General features: G+C 45.5%; 3 protein-coding genes across 3 annotated transcripts in view; 1 reads left to right on the forward strand and 2 right to left on the reverse strand.

Annotated features, from left to right (window-relative positions):
* LOC119449482 (3'-5' RNA helicase YTHDC2-like) overlaps positions 1-7016 on the forward strand; it is a 67243-nt gene extending 60227 nt beyond the window's left edge. Inside the window, exons 27-28 of the mRNA XM_037712663.2 lie at positions 2634-2718; positions 4190-7016. Of these exons, the coding sequence (XP_037568591.1) occupies positions 2634-2718; positions 4190-4276 (172 nt within the window). The 3' untranslated portion in view covers positions 4277-7016. The remainder of the gene's footprint in view (positions 1-2633; positions 2719-4189) is intronic.
* The window catches only part of LOC119449490 (post-GPI attachment to proteins factor 2-like), a 354194-nt gene that overhangs the window by 140427 nt on the left and 197557 nt on the right, over positions 1-16210 (reverse strand). The window lies entirely within an intron of this gene.
* LOC119449484 (tRNA-uridine aminocarboxypropyltransferase 2) lies at positions 6865-12511 on the reverse strand. The gene is made up of 5 exons (XM_037712667.2): positions 12282-12511; positions 12105-12195; positions 10910-11209; positions 9593-9721; positions 6865-7603 (listed from the first exon to the last, which is right to left on the reverse strand). The coding sequence occupies exons 1-5, from the start codon at positions 12374-12376 to the stop codon at positions 7433-7435; spliced, it is 786 nt and encodes a 261-aa protein (XP_037568595.1). The 5' UTR covers positions 12377-12511; the 3' UTR covers positions 6865-7432.

Genomic DNA, 16210 nt, shown 5'->3' on the forward strand with positions numbered 1-16210 from the left:
CGAGCACGCTTCTCAACAAGGTGCATGCTCTCGGCCAGCGTGTGCATTATTCAATGCAATCAAACTCTCGTTAATTCAGACTTATTTGGCCGCACATCGGTTAATTCAGACTACTTTCGGAGCTCGAGGAGCGCCGCAAATGTGCGACGCAAAAGACGAAGAACGGCGCTAGCGTCCAACCGAAACGAAGCGGCGGAGTCCGCATCGCCACAGGCCATCAGTTGAAAACGTACGTGAATGACAGCAACACCGGAACGCTTCGAGCCTATTTGTGTCTGTAAAGCCTGTATTCTTGCATTTACCACTGCGCATAACACCGCGTTGGCCGCGGGCTTTCGTAACTGCGTAGTCATCATCCACGATCGCGCCTGTAGCGGCTAATGGAATGTTCGCCGCAGCGGTTGCGGCGAACAGTAGTTTCGTTTTTACTCGGTACGCGCGTCGGCCACGTGCCTAAAAAACTGCGTAGTCGCCATCGATGATCGCATAGATAGCGAGCGCGATTTCGACGGCCAGTTGTTGCAGCGACTGGACGACTCGGTGCGTGCGTCGGGTGCGTGCCTTCAGCACTGCAAAGTCACCGTTCATAATCGCGTCGATAGCGGTCACGGTTTTTCCCACAGCGTTTGCGGCAAACTGTTGTCTTGTTTTGACTCGGTGCAAAGCTGTCGAACCTAAAGAGCACCGGCTACATCGCGATTATGTTTTCGCCAGCTCACTGGCAAAAACGTAATTGCGATGTGCGCGCAATAGTACAAAGCGTGTCTACATGCTTGGTCTACATGTTTGCATACGTGCAGGGCTTGAAAATTTGGTTATAGTCCGGTACCGCTTATAGTGCAGATATTCTTGTTTTTCTGGGAATATTGTTTTTCTGGGAATATTGTTTTTCTGGGAAGAATATTTGATGGCAGAACAAGGAGTACAAAAAAAAAAAAAAGAATCAGTTCAACGGGTATCCCAGTTAACGAGGCCACATGATGTAAATTCACTGCCTGTTTTCGTCGGTCTCGCTGGACATTTCCGAGCATTTATACCTGACTTCTCCCAGAGAATGAAGTGTTTAACTGTGCTAATGAAGAAAGGAGTACCTTTTATGTGGCCAGATCAGTGTGAACATGTTTACCATGGTCTGGTGCAAATTACCTCATCCGACCTGGTACTAGTTCTTCTTGACTTCACATTATCATTTGAACTTTGCATAGACGCTTCTCACTATGGCACCGGTGCTGTGTTGTACCAGAGAGATCCAAGAGAGTTTGTTAGCTGACAGCTGAAGGTCAAAGGATACTACTCTTACACGTTTATCAAGACACATGAAAATTACCCAACAACCGAGAAGGAGGCATTGGCAAGTGGTCATCGTGTTGCATTATTTCTGTGCCTATTTAGAAGGCCGTCACTTTGAACTGTTTACTAATAATCAAGCACTCAGCCACCTTCTGAATTTGGCCCTACCAAAAGGCAGACTTGCCTGTTGATTAAGCAATTCACGCAGCAATTCTGCTGAATGGCAGAAATTCAGCAATTTACGTTTGATGCTTCTTGTAGACCAGGGGAGAAGCTCCCTGAGACAGATGCCTTATCAAAGTTGGATATACGAGCAGAAAGTCCACCTCAGTGTGTTAACTACCTGAGATTTTGGGAAAGCACTGAATATATGCAACTATACAATGAACGGCTTTGGGTTCTAGCATCAGGCATACCCAATGTGTTGGAACATTATCACGACAGCCCTGACTCTAGCGAACATGATATATTTTGGAAAACCTGTCGGAAGATGTTGAAAAGGTCTATGTGGGATCACACAAAAGAATACATCAGACAGTACATTCGAACGTGCCACAAGTTGTAGATAAATAAGGCCAAATTTAGACCCCGCGGGAACAAGATGGTCGTATCGGAACATTCCACTGTGCCATTTGAAGTCGTGCATTTAAGATTTTGCCTAATTGATAAAGAAAGAAGAAGGCATCAAAAGATGCAGTAATTTCTCATCGCTATTTATCAATGCATGAGAATGCCGGCAATGAAAGCCAGGAAAGAAGACACCAATACTGGCATTGAACTGCTTAAAAGACGAATGTTTGAAAACATGAAAGTTTTGGTTGCTGACAGTGGCAGCACATTTCACAGTAAGAGACTCGCAGAATGGGCTAAGGAAAATGGCATAAAGCTGTGCTTTCCCACTCCATACAACCTAGAGGTGAACGTATTAGCGGAAAGAGTAGCCAAAGACATCAAGCAATTTATTTTAATAAAGCTTTAATAAATTTTATTTTAATAAAACGGTAAAGCTACGCTACAGAAAGTGCGGTTGTACTTGTGATTAATATGACGTGGGAGGCATTGGATGGCGTCACAAAATATGTTTGTAGAACTGTAATGCGCTCTGCACTATAGTTCATTAAACTGATATGCGTTAGCATTGGGTACAATGGCGCTTCGGCGGGGGATTTAAAAAAAGTTTGTACAACTGAATAATTCATTTAACTGACGTTCGTTCAAGTGGTATTTTACTGGATACGGTAATCTTGTAAACTTGTTTGTTGCACTTTAATTGAGGTTTACACATTGTATGTTCTACTGCACGCAATTCAAAGAATCCTCAGCTTGATCATTTGCTCTTGTAGGTGTAATCTGCCTTTCCAGGACACAAGGCACCTGTTGAATCCCTGGAATGAGAACCGGAAAGTGCAGGTCAGCCGTGACGGCCAGGTTAGTACATCATATAAAGCGAAAATAACATGTGATGAAATTTCAGAGTAGCTGGCTGCGGATGTGGTAGCATAGCACACTTATTCTACTCTTTCTTGATCTCCCCCCCACCCCCTTTCTTCTTTTTTTTTTCCCCTTGTCTTATGGCACATCCACTGGTCACTTTCAAGCATTCTGGGTGTGCTTCAAAAGTGATTAAATTCAAATAAGACGTAGGTACATGGAAAGATGAATGTTTGAAGTGAACAGCAGTGGTTGAACAAGGGGTGTCTCCCAAGTCAACGTTTTGACAAAGGAACTCCTTATCGTCGCAGCGAAGACAAGTCTTGTTGTCGAAACTTTGGCTCCAGCAACATTCCTTGTTCGACCACTGCTGATCATGAGACGTCTTTAATGGCAGCTTTAAAGCTACCTTACTGGAAAAAGCAGGCATACTAGCAATATTCTGGCTTCATTATAACCATTGCTCTCAACTAAGTCTTGGTCACTGCCTTATGCGACCTTTGTAGCACCAGCACAGCACTAAAATGTGCCAGTAGTCTTGTTTACAGTGGCCCACATGTAGCAACTGCAAAGCTTTCTTTCTGAGAAGCCCGTACATGGTTCCTTTATGGCTTCATCTTACTCTTGGGTGAATGACATTTCCTTTTCAGTGGCCGACATGTTCGTACATGGCCACAACTTAACATGGGATTTTGCAGAACTATAAGGCAACAAAGTGCTTTACGAATGCAGACTACAAAAAATATTTTACATCTGCCACTTTAACAGCAGTGATGCTGTACACAATTTTTCCACACATGAGCCATTTGAGGGGCACTGAAGAAAAAATGTATTGAAACTGTATTGAAAGATTGCGTAATCTCGAGTTTCAGAGACGTGTTGAAACAAGAGGCTGACGAAGCATTCGCTTCCTGCTTTCAGCGCTTTTCATGATAACATTGACCCACTGCAGACGACACCGTCAGCCTCAGGGGCAGAGTGAACTTGAAAGTGTGGCTGGCTTCGCTTCATACTGCCGATGTAAAGATATCATCAACACGACATGGAACTGTACCTTTCGTCACCGACTCTCATATTCAGCGAAATTTTTTTTTCTTGCACTCAAATTTGCATTTTCCGATAACTTGGAAAATTTAGTGGGCCCTCCCGTGTAAGAAAAATGCATGGGTGCCTGTGCTTATTTGCATAAAAGGTTGAATATTAATATATATAACGAAATTTCAGTATGCCCTAACAAATTGCCACTTTTACTGGCTTCATTATATCGAAGTTTAACTGTATAATGAATATTAGATAGTACAAAGTTATTTTCATGTCAGATGAAACTTTCTTGTAGCAAGGTTTGACTTAAATACTACTTCTACTACTACCACTAATATGTACTATTACTACGAGTGGTATTTTTTGTTCTTCTTTTGGGCAGAAGGTGACTGGCTGTTACAATCTTGACTTGTGCATTTTTATGCAGGAACTTGAGCCCAACGTTGGTGAGGCCCTGTGCCATCTTTGGGATGGCCGTCCTGATGCTGCTGCCATCCAGTCCGTTAGGCGCTGACAGGACTTCGTGTCTCCCACTCATTCCCAGTAGCCACCACTGAGAAGTCGGAGACACACTTCTTGCAAGATTGGCTGCATGAACCATGCTGGCAAGAGCAACACAAAATTGTGTTGGTTGTTTTGGACGCTCTGACCCCGAGTAGCATTGTGCCCCTATTTTTTGCATGGTGCATTGAGTCTCAAGCTCACCTTGCACACATCTGTGTGAAGCATCAACATTTGCTGCTTAACTACGTTAATTTTGTTTGTTTTACATTTCAATAATTGAAACAAGGTGCTGCAAGTTCAAGCACGAAGCAGCTACTACAGATACAACGTGCTACCTTTATGTCGTCACATGGTTTGAGTTCTCATGCGACAAATAACTCGTTAAGTCAGTTTTGCTTATTAAGTTCGTGAGAATTTGAGAATGTTTGTGCCGATCATGGGAAACAAATGTTTTGTCGCTTTAAGAAACTTTTATGCTTGGACACTGTGCATTGTGCATTGTGCACATGAATTGCCCGCCCTAAATTCCTGGGTTCTAAAGCTCAGGAAATAGGGCAGGAGAGGTACTTCCATCTTCTTTTGGCTAAAATATAAAACTCTCAGCTTCTGATTCTGTGAGCGGCATTTGTTTGTAGTACCTTTGTTGAAAGTTTTAACACCAGAGTGAAAGTACTTGCAATGTCCAGGGGTAGCAGCTTGCATGGCGATTCCTGTTTATGAAGATTAGGTTAGTTGTCTTGGAACTCCCCGCTTCAGATTGAATCAGCGGCTTCTTGCAAGCTTGCTGAACGTTTTAGCTTCTACACAAATGTACTTGCTAGGGCCTCTAGATATCAGGGCTAGGAGAGGCAGTACAAGTAGCAGCTTGTAGTTGTGACTCTCTTGCCTTTGCTGTGGTCACTACAGTGTTTTACATTAGCCATCTGCAGGATGCTCTTCACAGCTCTCCAACCAAACGCTTTGATTTCAGACAGGTTGGGCAGAAGAAAACTAATGTGTATCTGCCCTCGAAACAACTGAACTGGGCATTTGTCACGTTGTTGCCGTGCCTTTTTCTATTTTTGTGCCAGGTATCACTGTGCATGTTGTTAATGAAATGGCAGATAAAAGGCAAGGAAGTCTGCAGCGTGCACAATTCATGAGACTCACAAATCTAGCAATGCTGCCAAAACCATGATGACAGCGCCACCTGGGTGACAATCCCTGCAAGGCCAACTGCCTATCTTTTAGTGGAACTCATAGGTCTGTCAAGAAGCAACCTGTAGAAATAGTGGTAGTGCAGGTTAAGATAAGCTGATACGCTTGTGGTATTTTGTGATGGAGCCCGAGTAGTCTTCGCCCTCCTTGTTCGATCATGACACCGTGTGTCATGTGTATTTCAGCAAGCTGAGCTATGGTTTATGAAATTTTCTGAAGCAAAAGAACTCCTCAGCATATTTATTGCAATGCAGTGTACATACAGGGTTTTCGTAAAAGCATTGTGCATGTAACATCATTCAGTATTCGAATGCTTGAATTATTGGCAATGCCAATGCACAACCTTTGTCAACTAGACCTTGTCATGCATTCGCAGCTGCTTAGCCTTACTTGATTGGTATGCTTGCTTAGGCTCAAGCATGGTGCACTGAGAATATAATTTTCCAATGCATATCAAATGCAACTGTGCCACAAGAAGCATTAACAAATGTTTTGATGTGCATTATCTCAGCTCATTTTGGTGTCTGGATATGCTGTGGTCACTCAGTAAGAGATTTATATATTTTGTAGGCTTGCATGTACATCCCGAGCTACCTGCTTCATTGTTTTGGGTCATTACAAGTAGACACACTCCTCAGAGAAGTCTCATGTTAAGGTAGCTTTGCTAGATTATCTTTACACTTGTTTGCATAACCTCAGTTTCACTTGTGATGCATGATATATTAGGATCACAGGGCACAGTGATGGATAATAGCCATAGGCATGACAAGACTATGTGAATGTAAAGGTTGCTAGAGGTAGTGTTTGTAGGAAAAGCTTCAGGACGTCCAATTAAGCTTTGTGGTGATGCAACAATTACTGGTGTTGATCTGCTCTGTATGTAAGAGTGCGAAGGCCTGTATAAGCCTAGATGCCTGTCTATTACTAGGTCAGGCCAGTGCCAGTACAAAGTGACTTTACATTGGTTGCACACACTTTGGCCTAGGAACATTTGCAACAGATAGCACATCACAAAAAGCTTAAGGCTATGTCTTCTCAGTGTGCCCACACCAGACAGGGTTTCATCTCTCTGTATAGAGGTCACATGTACAGAATAGAGCTTTTAAAATGTATTGTTGATAGGTTTGCACTGTCATGTTGGTGAAGACAATGCGATTTTTCATGGCAGACGTGCTGTGCCATTCTAGTCCCTACATTTGAAAGAGACCGTTGGCATACACCTGAAAGTTGCACAGAGCTGCAAAGAAAGCTCACCCCAGTTTCTCCTAAAGAATGCCTCGAACGCTTTAAATTTGGGCTACTTTCAGATGGATGCCAACATTCATGAAACCATCTTCTTGTAAATTTCCACGGAACTCGTTTGCCGAGACCCTACATCTGTGATCAAGGGATCTGCTCTAATTTCTTTTTTTTCTTGTACTGCCAAGAGGTTTATTATGTCTAGTGCTTTTGTTTTCACTTGTTCTTTAGTAAATTGTTGTAAGACTGCAATGGAATCTCATTGTACTTGGTGTTCAAATGTTGTCTGATCATTAAATACATTTTTTCGTCAAGTCTTCCTTCCAATAGTAAACCTGTTAGACAGTGATTACTTGGCAAGAGTATTGTATTGTACAAAAGTATTGTACATTTAGAGCATCAGTGTGTGTATATGGAGCAAAGGTTACATTTCTTTTACTCAACACAACCATACAGCTTTATGATTATCAATACAGAGACTAGAAGTAACACCAGTTGCCATTCAGACAAACATAAATAAATGCTTTGTGTAGTACCAGGAAAAAAAAAAAAGCTTCACAGGGATGCTTGAAGGTGCCCTAACATTCGTTACATGTATGGTTTCGGTGCTTTAACATTCACATCAATTGCAGAAATGATTGCCAACTGGACTGTCACCTAATTGGCAGGTCCACCACACTAAACCACAGCACTGCCCTCGCATATTTGGCCACAAGTCGTAACACTGCAGTCACTTCAAAGCGTCTTTGAGATCTTCATTGCGTGCCAGCTTGTGCATGATGCGTCGTGACAACGGCTTCATGTATAGTCCATTCTGAATCAGAAACTCCTTGCTCTGGTGTTCCACAGCACCATGTTCCAGCTGGTAACGGCACAAGGTCTGCAGCGGCCTTGTCAGCACCTACGTGGCAGAAAATGGAAAATAAATTACCAGCTTGTCATCGCCATCATCACTTTTTCGCAATGCTGTACAGATATTTCAAGGAGAAGCTCAGTGCACAGCAAGTGATGGACAGTTGCTTGTGTAGTGCTCAGCAATTCAAACTTATTACTCTGAGTGCAAGGCCGCTGGCACTTTTTGCGCCACTGCTGGGTACTGGGGACACCAAGCTAGTGCGCATCATGGTATACGATGAAAGTGAAACACTTTGTGAGGCATTGTGATTGCATTTCATCCCCCAGCAATCGCCCAGCGTTCATCGGTTGTGCAAGAAAATGCTGGCCGCCATGCGGTCCAATTTTCGGGTTTGAATTGCTCAGCACTGTACATGGCCACAAGCACAGAGCAAGTGAGAAAGCGGCTTCAGCCCCCCCCCCCCCCCCCTCGGAATTTTTCCGGCCAGCGCCCTGCTCCCTTTTATGCCTGGCACATCGCATATGACTTATTATTTTTGGCCAGTTTACAACTACACCTGGCAATATATAACCATAATAATCAACGCCAAAATCATAACAGAGATCTGAAAGATTAAAGAGAGATCTGAAAGGTTCTTGGAAACCACCTAGTGGGTGTATGCAACCTTACCTTAGCCCCTCCCCGAAAAAAAAAAAAAAAAAAAACTGGCTGCGTGCCTGGCTTATATGGCGGCTAATGGCTGCTGCACTCCTAACATCCGTATTTCTGTGAACATTGCCCTGTGTACTCAAATTAGCTGACAATTTCGAAACACAATTAAAACTACTGTCGAATCTCGATAATTCGAACTCGAAGGGGCCCGAAAATTTGTTCGAATTAAAAGGACGTATTTTTGAAGTATTCGTGCACCATAGCACGATGCACGAACAGTGCGAGTCGTGAAATATCGCGGCGCGCAAGCGCATAGCAAGCGCGGGACACGAAACTGCCCACGCCGGCTAACGGTCGCTTCCCGATAACGACAGAAAACAAAGCTTCAGGGAGAGAGCGGGCGGCGCCGGCACACGGGTGCGCGCGGAGACCGTCGAAGGTGAGGGAGGAGGGCGGCAGGGAAGCCGATTTGGCCGCGTCAACTCCGCCGCTTCGGTGGCTCCCCTCGCCCTCCCTCTCAACTCCCTCGTAGTTCTCTCACCTTCGACTCCGTGCGCGCCTGCCGCCGTGCTGGCGCCAGCTTACTTTAGCCGCCCCCTGAAGTTTCGTTTTCTGCCGTTATCGAGAAGCGAGCGTTTGCGGGCGTGGCAGTTTCGTTGGCCCGACTGTGCCTCCGCCGCTGCTGCCGCAGCGTGCAAGGTCAACATGTGACTAGAAAATAGAGAGGGGTTCACTGCCATTTTATCCGCGTGGCTGAGACGTCGGCACTATTGTGTGCTAGAATACGGTTGTCTAGAACACTCCAGTCAGCACTTACACGCCTGTTCCGGCGTGATGCAGAAACGGCGACCTTGCAATTTGAGAGAGGGTGAAATTTCTGCCGCGGGGTTTTTTTTTTTTTTTTTTTTCCGTTCCTTCGCGCGCGGCATTGAGGGGTCTCTCCGACACTCTCCTGAGTGTCGGAGCAATGCCGGTCGGAGGCGCCGCCGCGTGATTTGGCGCGCTGCTAAGAGCATTGTCGGTGCGCGGTATGTTCGAAATAAGCGAGTTCGAATTCGCTTGCTTCGCGTTGACGTTGAACGAAAGCACGTTTTTCATGATAGTCTCGCTGTGCAACAATTGTGCTCAGTGTTGACGTTGCGAGGCCTATGCTTCCACTCCTACCTCGTATTTCTGTGAACATTGCCCTGTGTACTCAAATTAGCTGACAATTTATGAAGCTAGTAGTATGAACATATAAGGTTCGATTCCTGGCATTCAAAATTGCAGTTCATTTTTTCTATTTACTGTTGGTAGCATTATCTACATGTCTTGCTTTTATACATTCACTCTACTATGAATGGTAGTACCAGCAATGGTCACTTGATTTCTTAAGAAACTTGCCTCTTTGAGATGTGGCTTCTCCTCGAGAGCTGCCAAGGCATAGGCCACCGTCTCTACTGTTGAAAGGCATTCACTTGTTGGCTGAGTTCGTATCACATAGTGACTTGCCTGAGAAGCATTTATCTGCACCTGAAAGACCGTAAATGAATACGAGTAAGAGCACTGCCAAGAGAAGTGCTCATTGTGTACACACCAAGACATGTTTGAAGGACCATTCCTCTTTTGTGCAAGTTATTAAAAGGACCTTCAATTTTCGTTTGCATGCTTTTCAAAAAGATGGGCTGATGTATCACACTTAAATGAGGTACTAGTGTCATTGTGTTCTCTGGCATTGTATGATATGGCCGTGCAGGTAATGGAGATTCGGTGGACCAATTAATTTTAGCAAACTAGCTCTAGGATGGTCAATAGTAAACAAGGTTGCTATGGGTGCCGGTGAGATGAGGAATCAACTCTTTCTTTGTACAGCCAGTTAAATTTTTAGCTAGGCTGGATAAGTGCCTAGTTTTCTGTCAATCAGTGCATTACGATGGCGGGAATTTGCAAGACGGTCATTGTAAAGCATGCGATTTGTGAGCATGATGTTAACATCTAATGTTTCACGAATCTGTCCATTGTAAAGCGCTGGCAGACGAAAAACTTGGTGCTTGTGTAGCCTAGCTAAAGGTCTGTCCAGCTGTACATGTTATGCATATACATTCCAAGCAATCAACGGTTGCTTTACAGTAGTATTCAGTGGTCAAATAATCAATGTTGCTGAGGCGAACGTTTCCACAACTCCCCTTGCTGAAACGTTGGCTTCAGCAACATTCCTTGTTTGACCATTATTAATTACACCAAGCCTCCATCTTTCAGTGAACTTTATAGCAGTAGGGAATTCAAAAGAAGCCCGTAAAGTATGTGTAACAACTCTGCAATAGAAAGGCATAATTTCGGGCAACACGGCTGGCACGTAGCAAGCACGAAATGGAAAATGCAAGTGCCCCACACCTGTGTGCTGCAGTGGCTTTGCTGCTGGTTATTATGGGAAAAAGATGTGCCAAACAAGTCAGCATGCTTGCAGCAAGTGCTGTTATAATGTATGACACTTCTGCAATATATTATTTTTCTACTCCAGTGTAGGGTAGCAAAACTGGCGCTCTTCTAGTTGACCTCCCTATCTTTCGCTCTCTCCACGGCATGCAGCCCAATACAAGTAAAACAAAGTGCTCACTGCTGGTATAGACCAAACAGATGGCACGTGAGATGTGTCCAACACTTAGTGCGAAACCAAACTTTGGTCTATCCGACAAATACTTTTCGCAGTGAAAAACATACCTGCTGCAGTGAGTGCAGCTGCGGGCTGTTGAAGAAGAGTGAACGAGCTTGTGACCAGGTGCCATCCAAAACTACAATATTGTATCCTCGCCCTCGCTGTTGAACAGTAGCTAATAATTGAACGTCTTTGGCCTCAGGCCCAGGATACAGCAGGATAGTGTCCGCTGACGGAGGATCCTCAAGGACACTTTCCAGTGGCCCATAGCGCTCCCGAGAGAACCTACGACCTCGGAGAATTATGCATCTCTCGTTGGAGAGTGCTGCCTCAAGCATAGGAGCTGTGGACAGGTTCCGTTTCACCTAAGGAGAATAAAAATGCATCACTTGCAGTGGAAAGTACTGGCAACAAAAAATTCCACGAGGCAGGATTCGCAAAAAAAGTAAGCCAACGCGTCCACTCCGAAAGCGAAAGTTTCAATGCATATACTTTGTAATTCCACAGCACTCCACCCATGAATTCCAGGCCGAATAACGAAGCCACAAATATACTCAAAGTTTTTGGAACTTTCGTGCTTTTAATGAATGCTTATGAGTAAAGGCCAATTGTTAGCGCGACTGTCTGTTTCTCTCTTTAGTGCAGGCAGGCCGGAATGAAATAGGCAACAAATAAACAATGGACAGCGTATTTTCCTTTACACATTCGCCCGTGTGTATGACAGCTGTCAAGGGTTCGGGTGGGGTACATTTAGCTACCGGTTACGTCAAGGTGCCGCGCTGCCTCTTAGTAACTATGCGCACGAGCTGATTTTGCTTATTTATTTATCGTACGCGTTTTGTTCCTACCTGCCTGCACGTCTTCAAGGCATCAATGGCAGGGAAGGCGCACAAATTAACCGCAAATGCGCTGTTAACTCTGAGCTTAGAATAAGTGAAAAATTTGTCATTGCGTCGTTCGGTGCGAAGGTTGACAGTCACTTTACATAAATGCCAAGTTCGTAACTTTGCATCGCCGCACGTACATGCGTTGAGTTTGTCAGTGGTTGGTCTCGGCAAGGAAAACGTTCGTTCGCTCGCTCGTTCGTTCGGGCTATTCGTGTATTGACAATAATCGTCGACGGTTTTCTGCACAATCCGCTCCACCATTTTTTCTTTTTCAATTTCGATTTTGCGAACTTCATAATCGGGATTTAAACCAGTGATGATGGGATAAGAACGTACTTTTAAACCAGTGATGGTGGGATACGAACGTACTTACCTCTCCGGGATGTTGGAGGATGTAAACCTTGCTAGAGATGGCAACTGGGGTCGCCGGCAAAGAACAGCACCAGCAAACGGAAGGCGGCCGCCTGAAACGGTTTTATGAATAGAAAAACAGAATTTGAACGCAACGGCGAGTCTTAACAACAGGAAGAAACGTCAAGTCCGAACCTACCTGCACTTGTTGCATAAATCTCTCTTGGGTGGAGGATCGGCCAAGATTTGGCCGAGATGGCTGAACACCTCAGTTTCGTCCTCACTCGCTGCCATTGGCTGGTAGTTATAATGCAGTAAGCAGTACAGGTACACTATTCATGAGACAATCGCTATACAACTGGCGTCCCGCGTTTCCCAAGACCGCATCACACAAAAAGAATGCATGAAGAACATGGACCGCTAACTGCGCGCCGCCATCTTGCTACGTTTTGTTATACTTGTTGTTTCGGTGTTCGAATTTGAAGTTCGCGCTACTTTACAACTGCTGAGTTATCAACTTTATTCACTTTTTATTAATCATACAAATTAAGGTTTACGTCATTCCCTATGCTTGCTCTCGTATTCAATGCAACAAATCGCAAACAATCACTGCCCCAAGTCTGGCTTCTGGATTTTGCTGTTTAGCGTTGGCAACGGCTTGGGGGCCCGCCACTCAAACCGATCCGCCGATGTTTTTGCTGCAAAGTAGCTCGCTTTTTTGCTTGTTTCCGAAAAGCAGAGCGGTAGCTCTTTGCGTAATGGTAGTCCAGTGCGCCAAAACGGTGAGCTGGGACAGGTAGCAGCCGAGTTGCATGACAGGGTAGCGCAGCAAGTCTTTGTGAGCGAGTTTCTTTCGCACGAAGCCTAAAGACTTGACACACACCGTGACAGCGATCAGACGCCAACATCGAGAAGCTCAAATCCAGCGCGGACGAGACGCCTGCGCCAAGTCTGGTGAGTTTTGTTCTGCATTTTTCTCGTGCAAGCGGTGCAACGTTTCTTTTCTTTATCGCGCACCGCTTTGATTAACGCCACCTGCAGCGCGCGCTGCGCGCATCGCGTGTTTTCTCAAGTTTACTCCGTTACATGAACTTCGTTCCGCAATGCTAGCATAGTGTTTGTCCGTCATTGAAATTCCTTCACGGCTGTTCGGAGTATAGCACTTTTCTCGGTTTTTCTTGCTCTATTCAATCCGATCATGAAGAAGAGAGTGGTCATGTTCGTAAACATAGTAAAGTTCCATACATCTCCGCTGCTGTTCGCGGAATGTTTACATTACTTTGCTTGCGTTTAGCACGGTCGCGTATCTCCTTGTCGAGCTTCGTGCTTTGTAGCGGTCCTCTCGTGTGCGTGTGAATCCGTCTTGTAACCGTATTTGGCGCGTGTTGGGACATCGATTGTTCTCGAGACACGCAAGCATCATCCGGAAATTCCTAGTGTCGTGATTCACATCTCTCGTCGGCGGCGAGCTGGCGGCCTGGTGAGCCCGCGAGCGCGGCCCCCTGCCAGCGGATGCAATTTATTGGTTCCTGCCACTCCCCCTTGTTTCCTCTTTATGCTCGCTTGCTCCCTTTAGCTTGTCGTAGACGGTGATCACGGTCGTGTGATGCTTCTCTCTCGCGCGTGCCGAGGCCCTGCCCCTGTGCCACGGAAACGGCTGCGACAGTTCACGGGTCCGGCTATCGCTGTTTCCCTATCTCGAGAGCGACGCTGATTGCGTGTTTGTATAGTCTTGCTTATTGGTTGTGCAGTTAGTGTTCTTAAAGTCATGAGGCATTCATCAGTGGGGTCTATTTGCGTGTTGTGCGTGTGTGTGTGCGCGCGCGCGTGAGTGAGTGCGTGCGTGAGTGTCATACCAGCGCCTGGTCAAAGTTGCGTTATTCACTCATAAAGCGTTGTATTGCAGGAGTTTATGGACACCGAATCGCTGTCGCCTACGTATCAGTGAATATATGTGTGCTTTCCCAGTTCCAATGTAATTAGCCGTGCTCCTGAAGAAATAAAGTGAAAGTGCGTCTAACGTCTCTATTAGTGTTCTTGTCTGTTGACTTATAGAGAACAAATGTGTTTGGTACACAACAACGCGAGAAATAAGCACAGAGCAGTAGGAATCGACTCACATGTGCGTGTGTGCCTGGTCTCCTCTCGCACTTTCACGCTTCTTGTTCGGATTAGTAATTCACGCGTGGGAAGACCCAAGTATTTGCGTTCGCATTCACACGCCTACACATGCCTCACACATTCGCATGCCTGACTTACGCAGCTTGTAACCATACGTTGATTTACCGATCACTTGCTTTTGTTTTCAGTGTACACTCGTCATTTTGGGATACCTGGTTTGAGAGAGAGAGATACAGCAATCGTTTATTAGAGCAAGAAATGACAACTGTTCCGGTGGGGCGCCTAGAAGAAATGAAGTCGAACGCTTTTGCCACGAAATGACCTGGAAGGACTCCAAATGTCCCTGCCGAATTTCTATCTTTCATATGTATCGTGAACGTCTTTATAGCGAAGTCTACTACATCAAAATTACCTGTACAACGAAGGAATATTTCCCGACCAACGCCTGAACCCGACAGCTGATTTATTATTTTGCAACGAACGCATGTCGCGCATGTAGCGGTGCCACTGCTGTCCTCCACAGCTGCGGTGCGCGTGGGGACAGCGATGTTTGGCACAGAAACGATTACACGTTCGAAAAGCTGTGACTGACGACATTGTCGAAACCATCCTGGACAGGAAGGAGGAGATGGTAGCGGTGACGAAGAGCCTGCCGACGAACCTATTTTGACAAGGGAGGCAGGAACGGCATTCGACGCTCTGTAGCTGTACCTTGCGACGGCCAGGTTTTTAACGCGGAGCATGACGTGAGCACTGATGACACAAGGTCTGCTGCAGCCCCACATTCCGTCGGATTAAGTTTGCATAATAAAATTGGCGACTTGTTTACGTAAGTATGTCTTGAATTGGTGTTAAAGAAAGGTTTTCTTTGCAGAAGGTGCTTAGGCTGCTCTATTGCAAGCAGTATGGTGCTCGATATTTACAACTTAGCGACCATTCTAATGAAGGATTTTGGCGATCCCGAGCGCTTCGATATAAAGGCGTTTGTATGTTGTGTTGCTCCTCAGCATGCAGACACAGTAGCAAGCTGTCGTAAATGGCCTTTGGGTGGGCTCGGGTCCGGCCACCGAAAGTGAGGACTAGTGGTAAGGCTCCATAGGCCAGCAAGGCAGCTGTATCGCAATAAGGATATTCCAGGGCGCTTCGATTATTAAAGAAAGTTGTGTCACTGCAAGTGCATGGATAGAAAGCTAAACGGCTTTCCACACAACCATGCATGCAGACCTGGTACGTTAACCTACTAAGAAACCGGGGCGTGTTTGTCCCGTCCAGAGTAGGCAGATAAAAAGAAAGTATAATCGTTTATACGTGATCTCAATTGTCTTAGCACAGAGCGTCTTCGATATAAGCTAATATACTTGTCACTCCAAAGGGCTCGGCATCTCGTGGCGCAATTTAGTGTCGTGACAAGCGATGATCTTTGGTGCGCTGTCTACAGTTCGTTCCTGGCGGGGGCATTCTCCCGAACCGCTGTCGATGAATCAACTTATAATTAACCTTGCGGAGTTTAACGTCCAGAAACTTCACAGTGGGTTAAGTGGGACGCCTTAATGGAGGGCTCCGGATTAATTTTGACCGCCTGGGATTCCTTAACGTGTTCCTATGTCCTTGCACTGTGTGGGTGTACTGAAGCCTCGTCGAGCTGCCCCATCTGCCTTGCGCGAATGCGGTAGGCAGACCACCTTCTCTGGACATGCCCCGGGCTTGTCACAACGTCGACGTCATCTGCGCCGTGCGGGTCTTCATCCTAGCCGGCCGCCAGACTTGCTCACATGGATTAGTGGACCACATTTCGGCTCTTTTTCTTTTTTTTTTTTTTTTTTTTTTTTCGTGAGACAGGGCTTCACAATTCCGCGTGAAAAACTTTTGATGCTGAAAGCTATCTAAAGTTTGGAAGAAAAGTTGAACACGAGCGTTGTTGCATTTAAGTTTATAGCCAAAGCAGCACGTCGTTGGGACGCTTTATCGCTGGCTCTAAATCGCTACACTGACGTGCGGCACCATTGC

Source organism: Dermacentor silvarum, chromosome 4 (assembly GCF_013339745.2).
Source record: "Dermacentor silvarum isolate Dsil-2018 chromosome 4, BIME_Dsil_1.4, whole genome shotgun sequence".
NCBI lineage: Eukaryota > Metazoa > Arthropoda > Arachnida > Ixodida > Ixodidae > Dermacentor > Dermacentor silvarum.

Excerpts from the sequence above, each read along its gene's own strand:
- LOC119449484 (XM_037712667.2), bottom strand. The coding sequence starts at position 12,376 with ATGGCAGCGAGTGAGGACGAAACTGAGGTGTTCAGCCATCTCGGCCAA. Across the intron at positions 11,210-12,104 it reads TCCTCCAACATCCCGGAGAG|GTGAAACGGAACCTGTCCAC; the intron begins GTAAGTACGTTC and ends TATTCTCCTTAG. Across the intron at positions 7,604-9,592 it reads AGAAGCCACATCTCAAAGAG|GTGCTGACAAGGCCGCTGCA; the intron begins GCAAGTTTCTTA and ends TCTGCCACGTAG.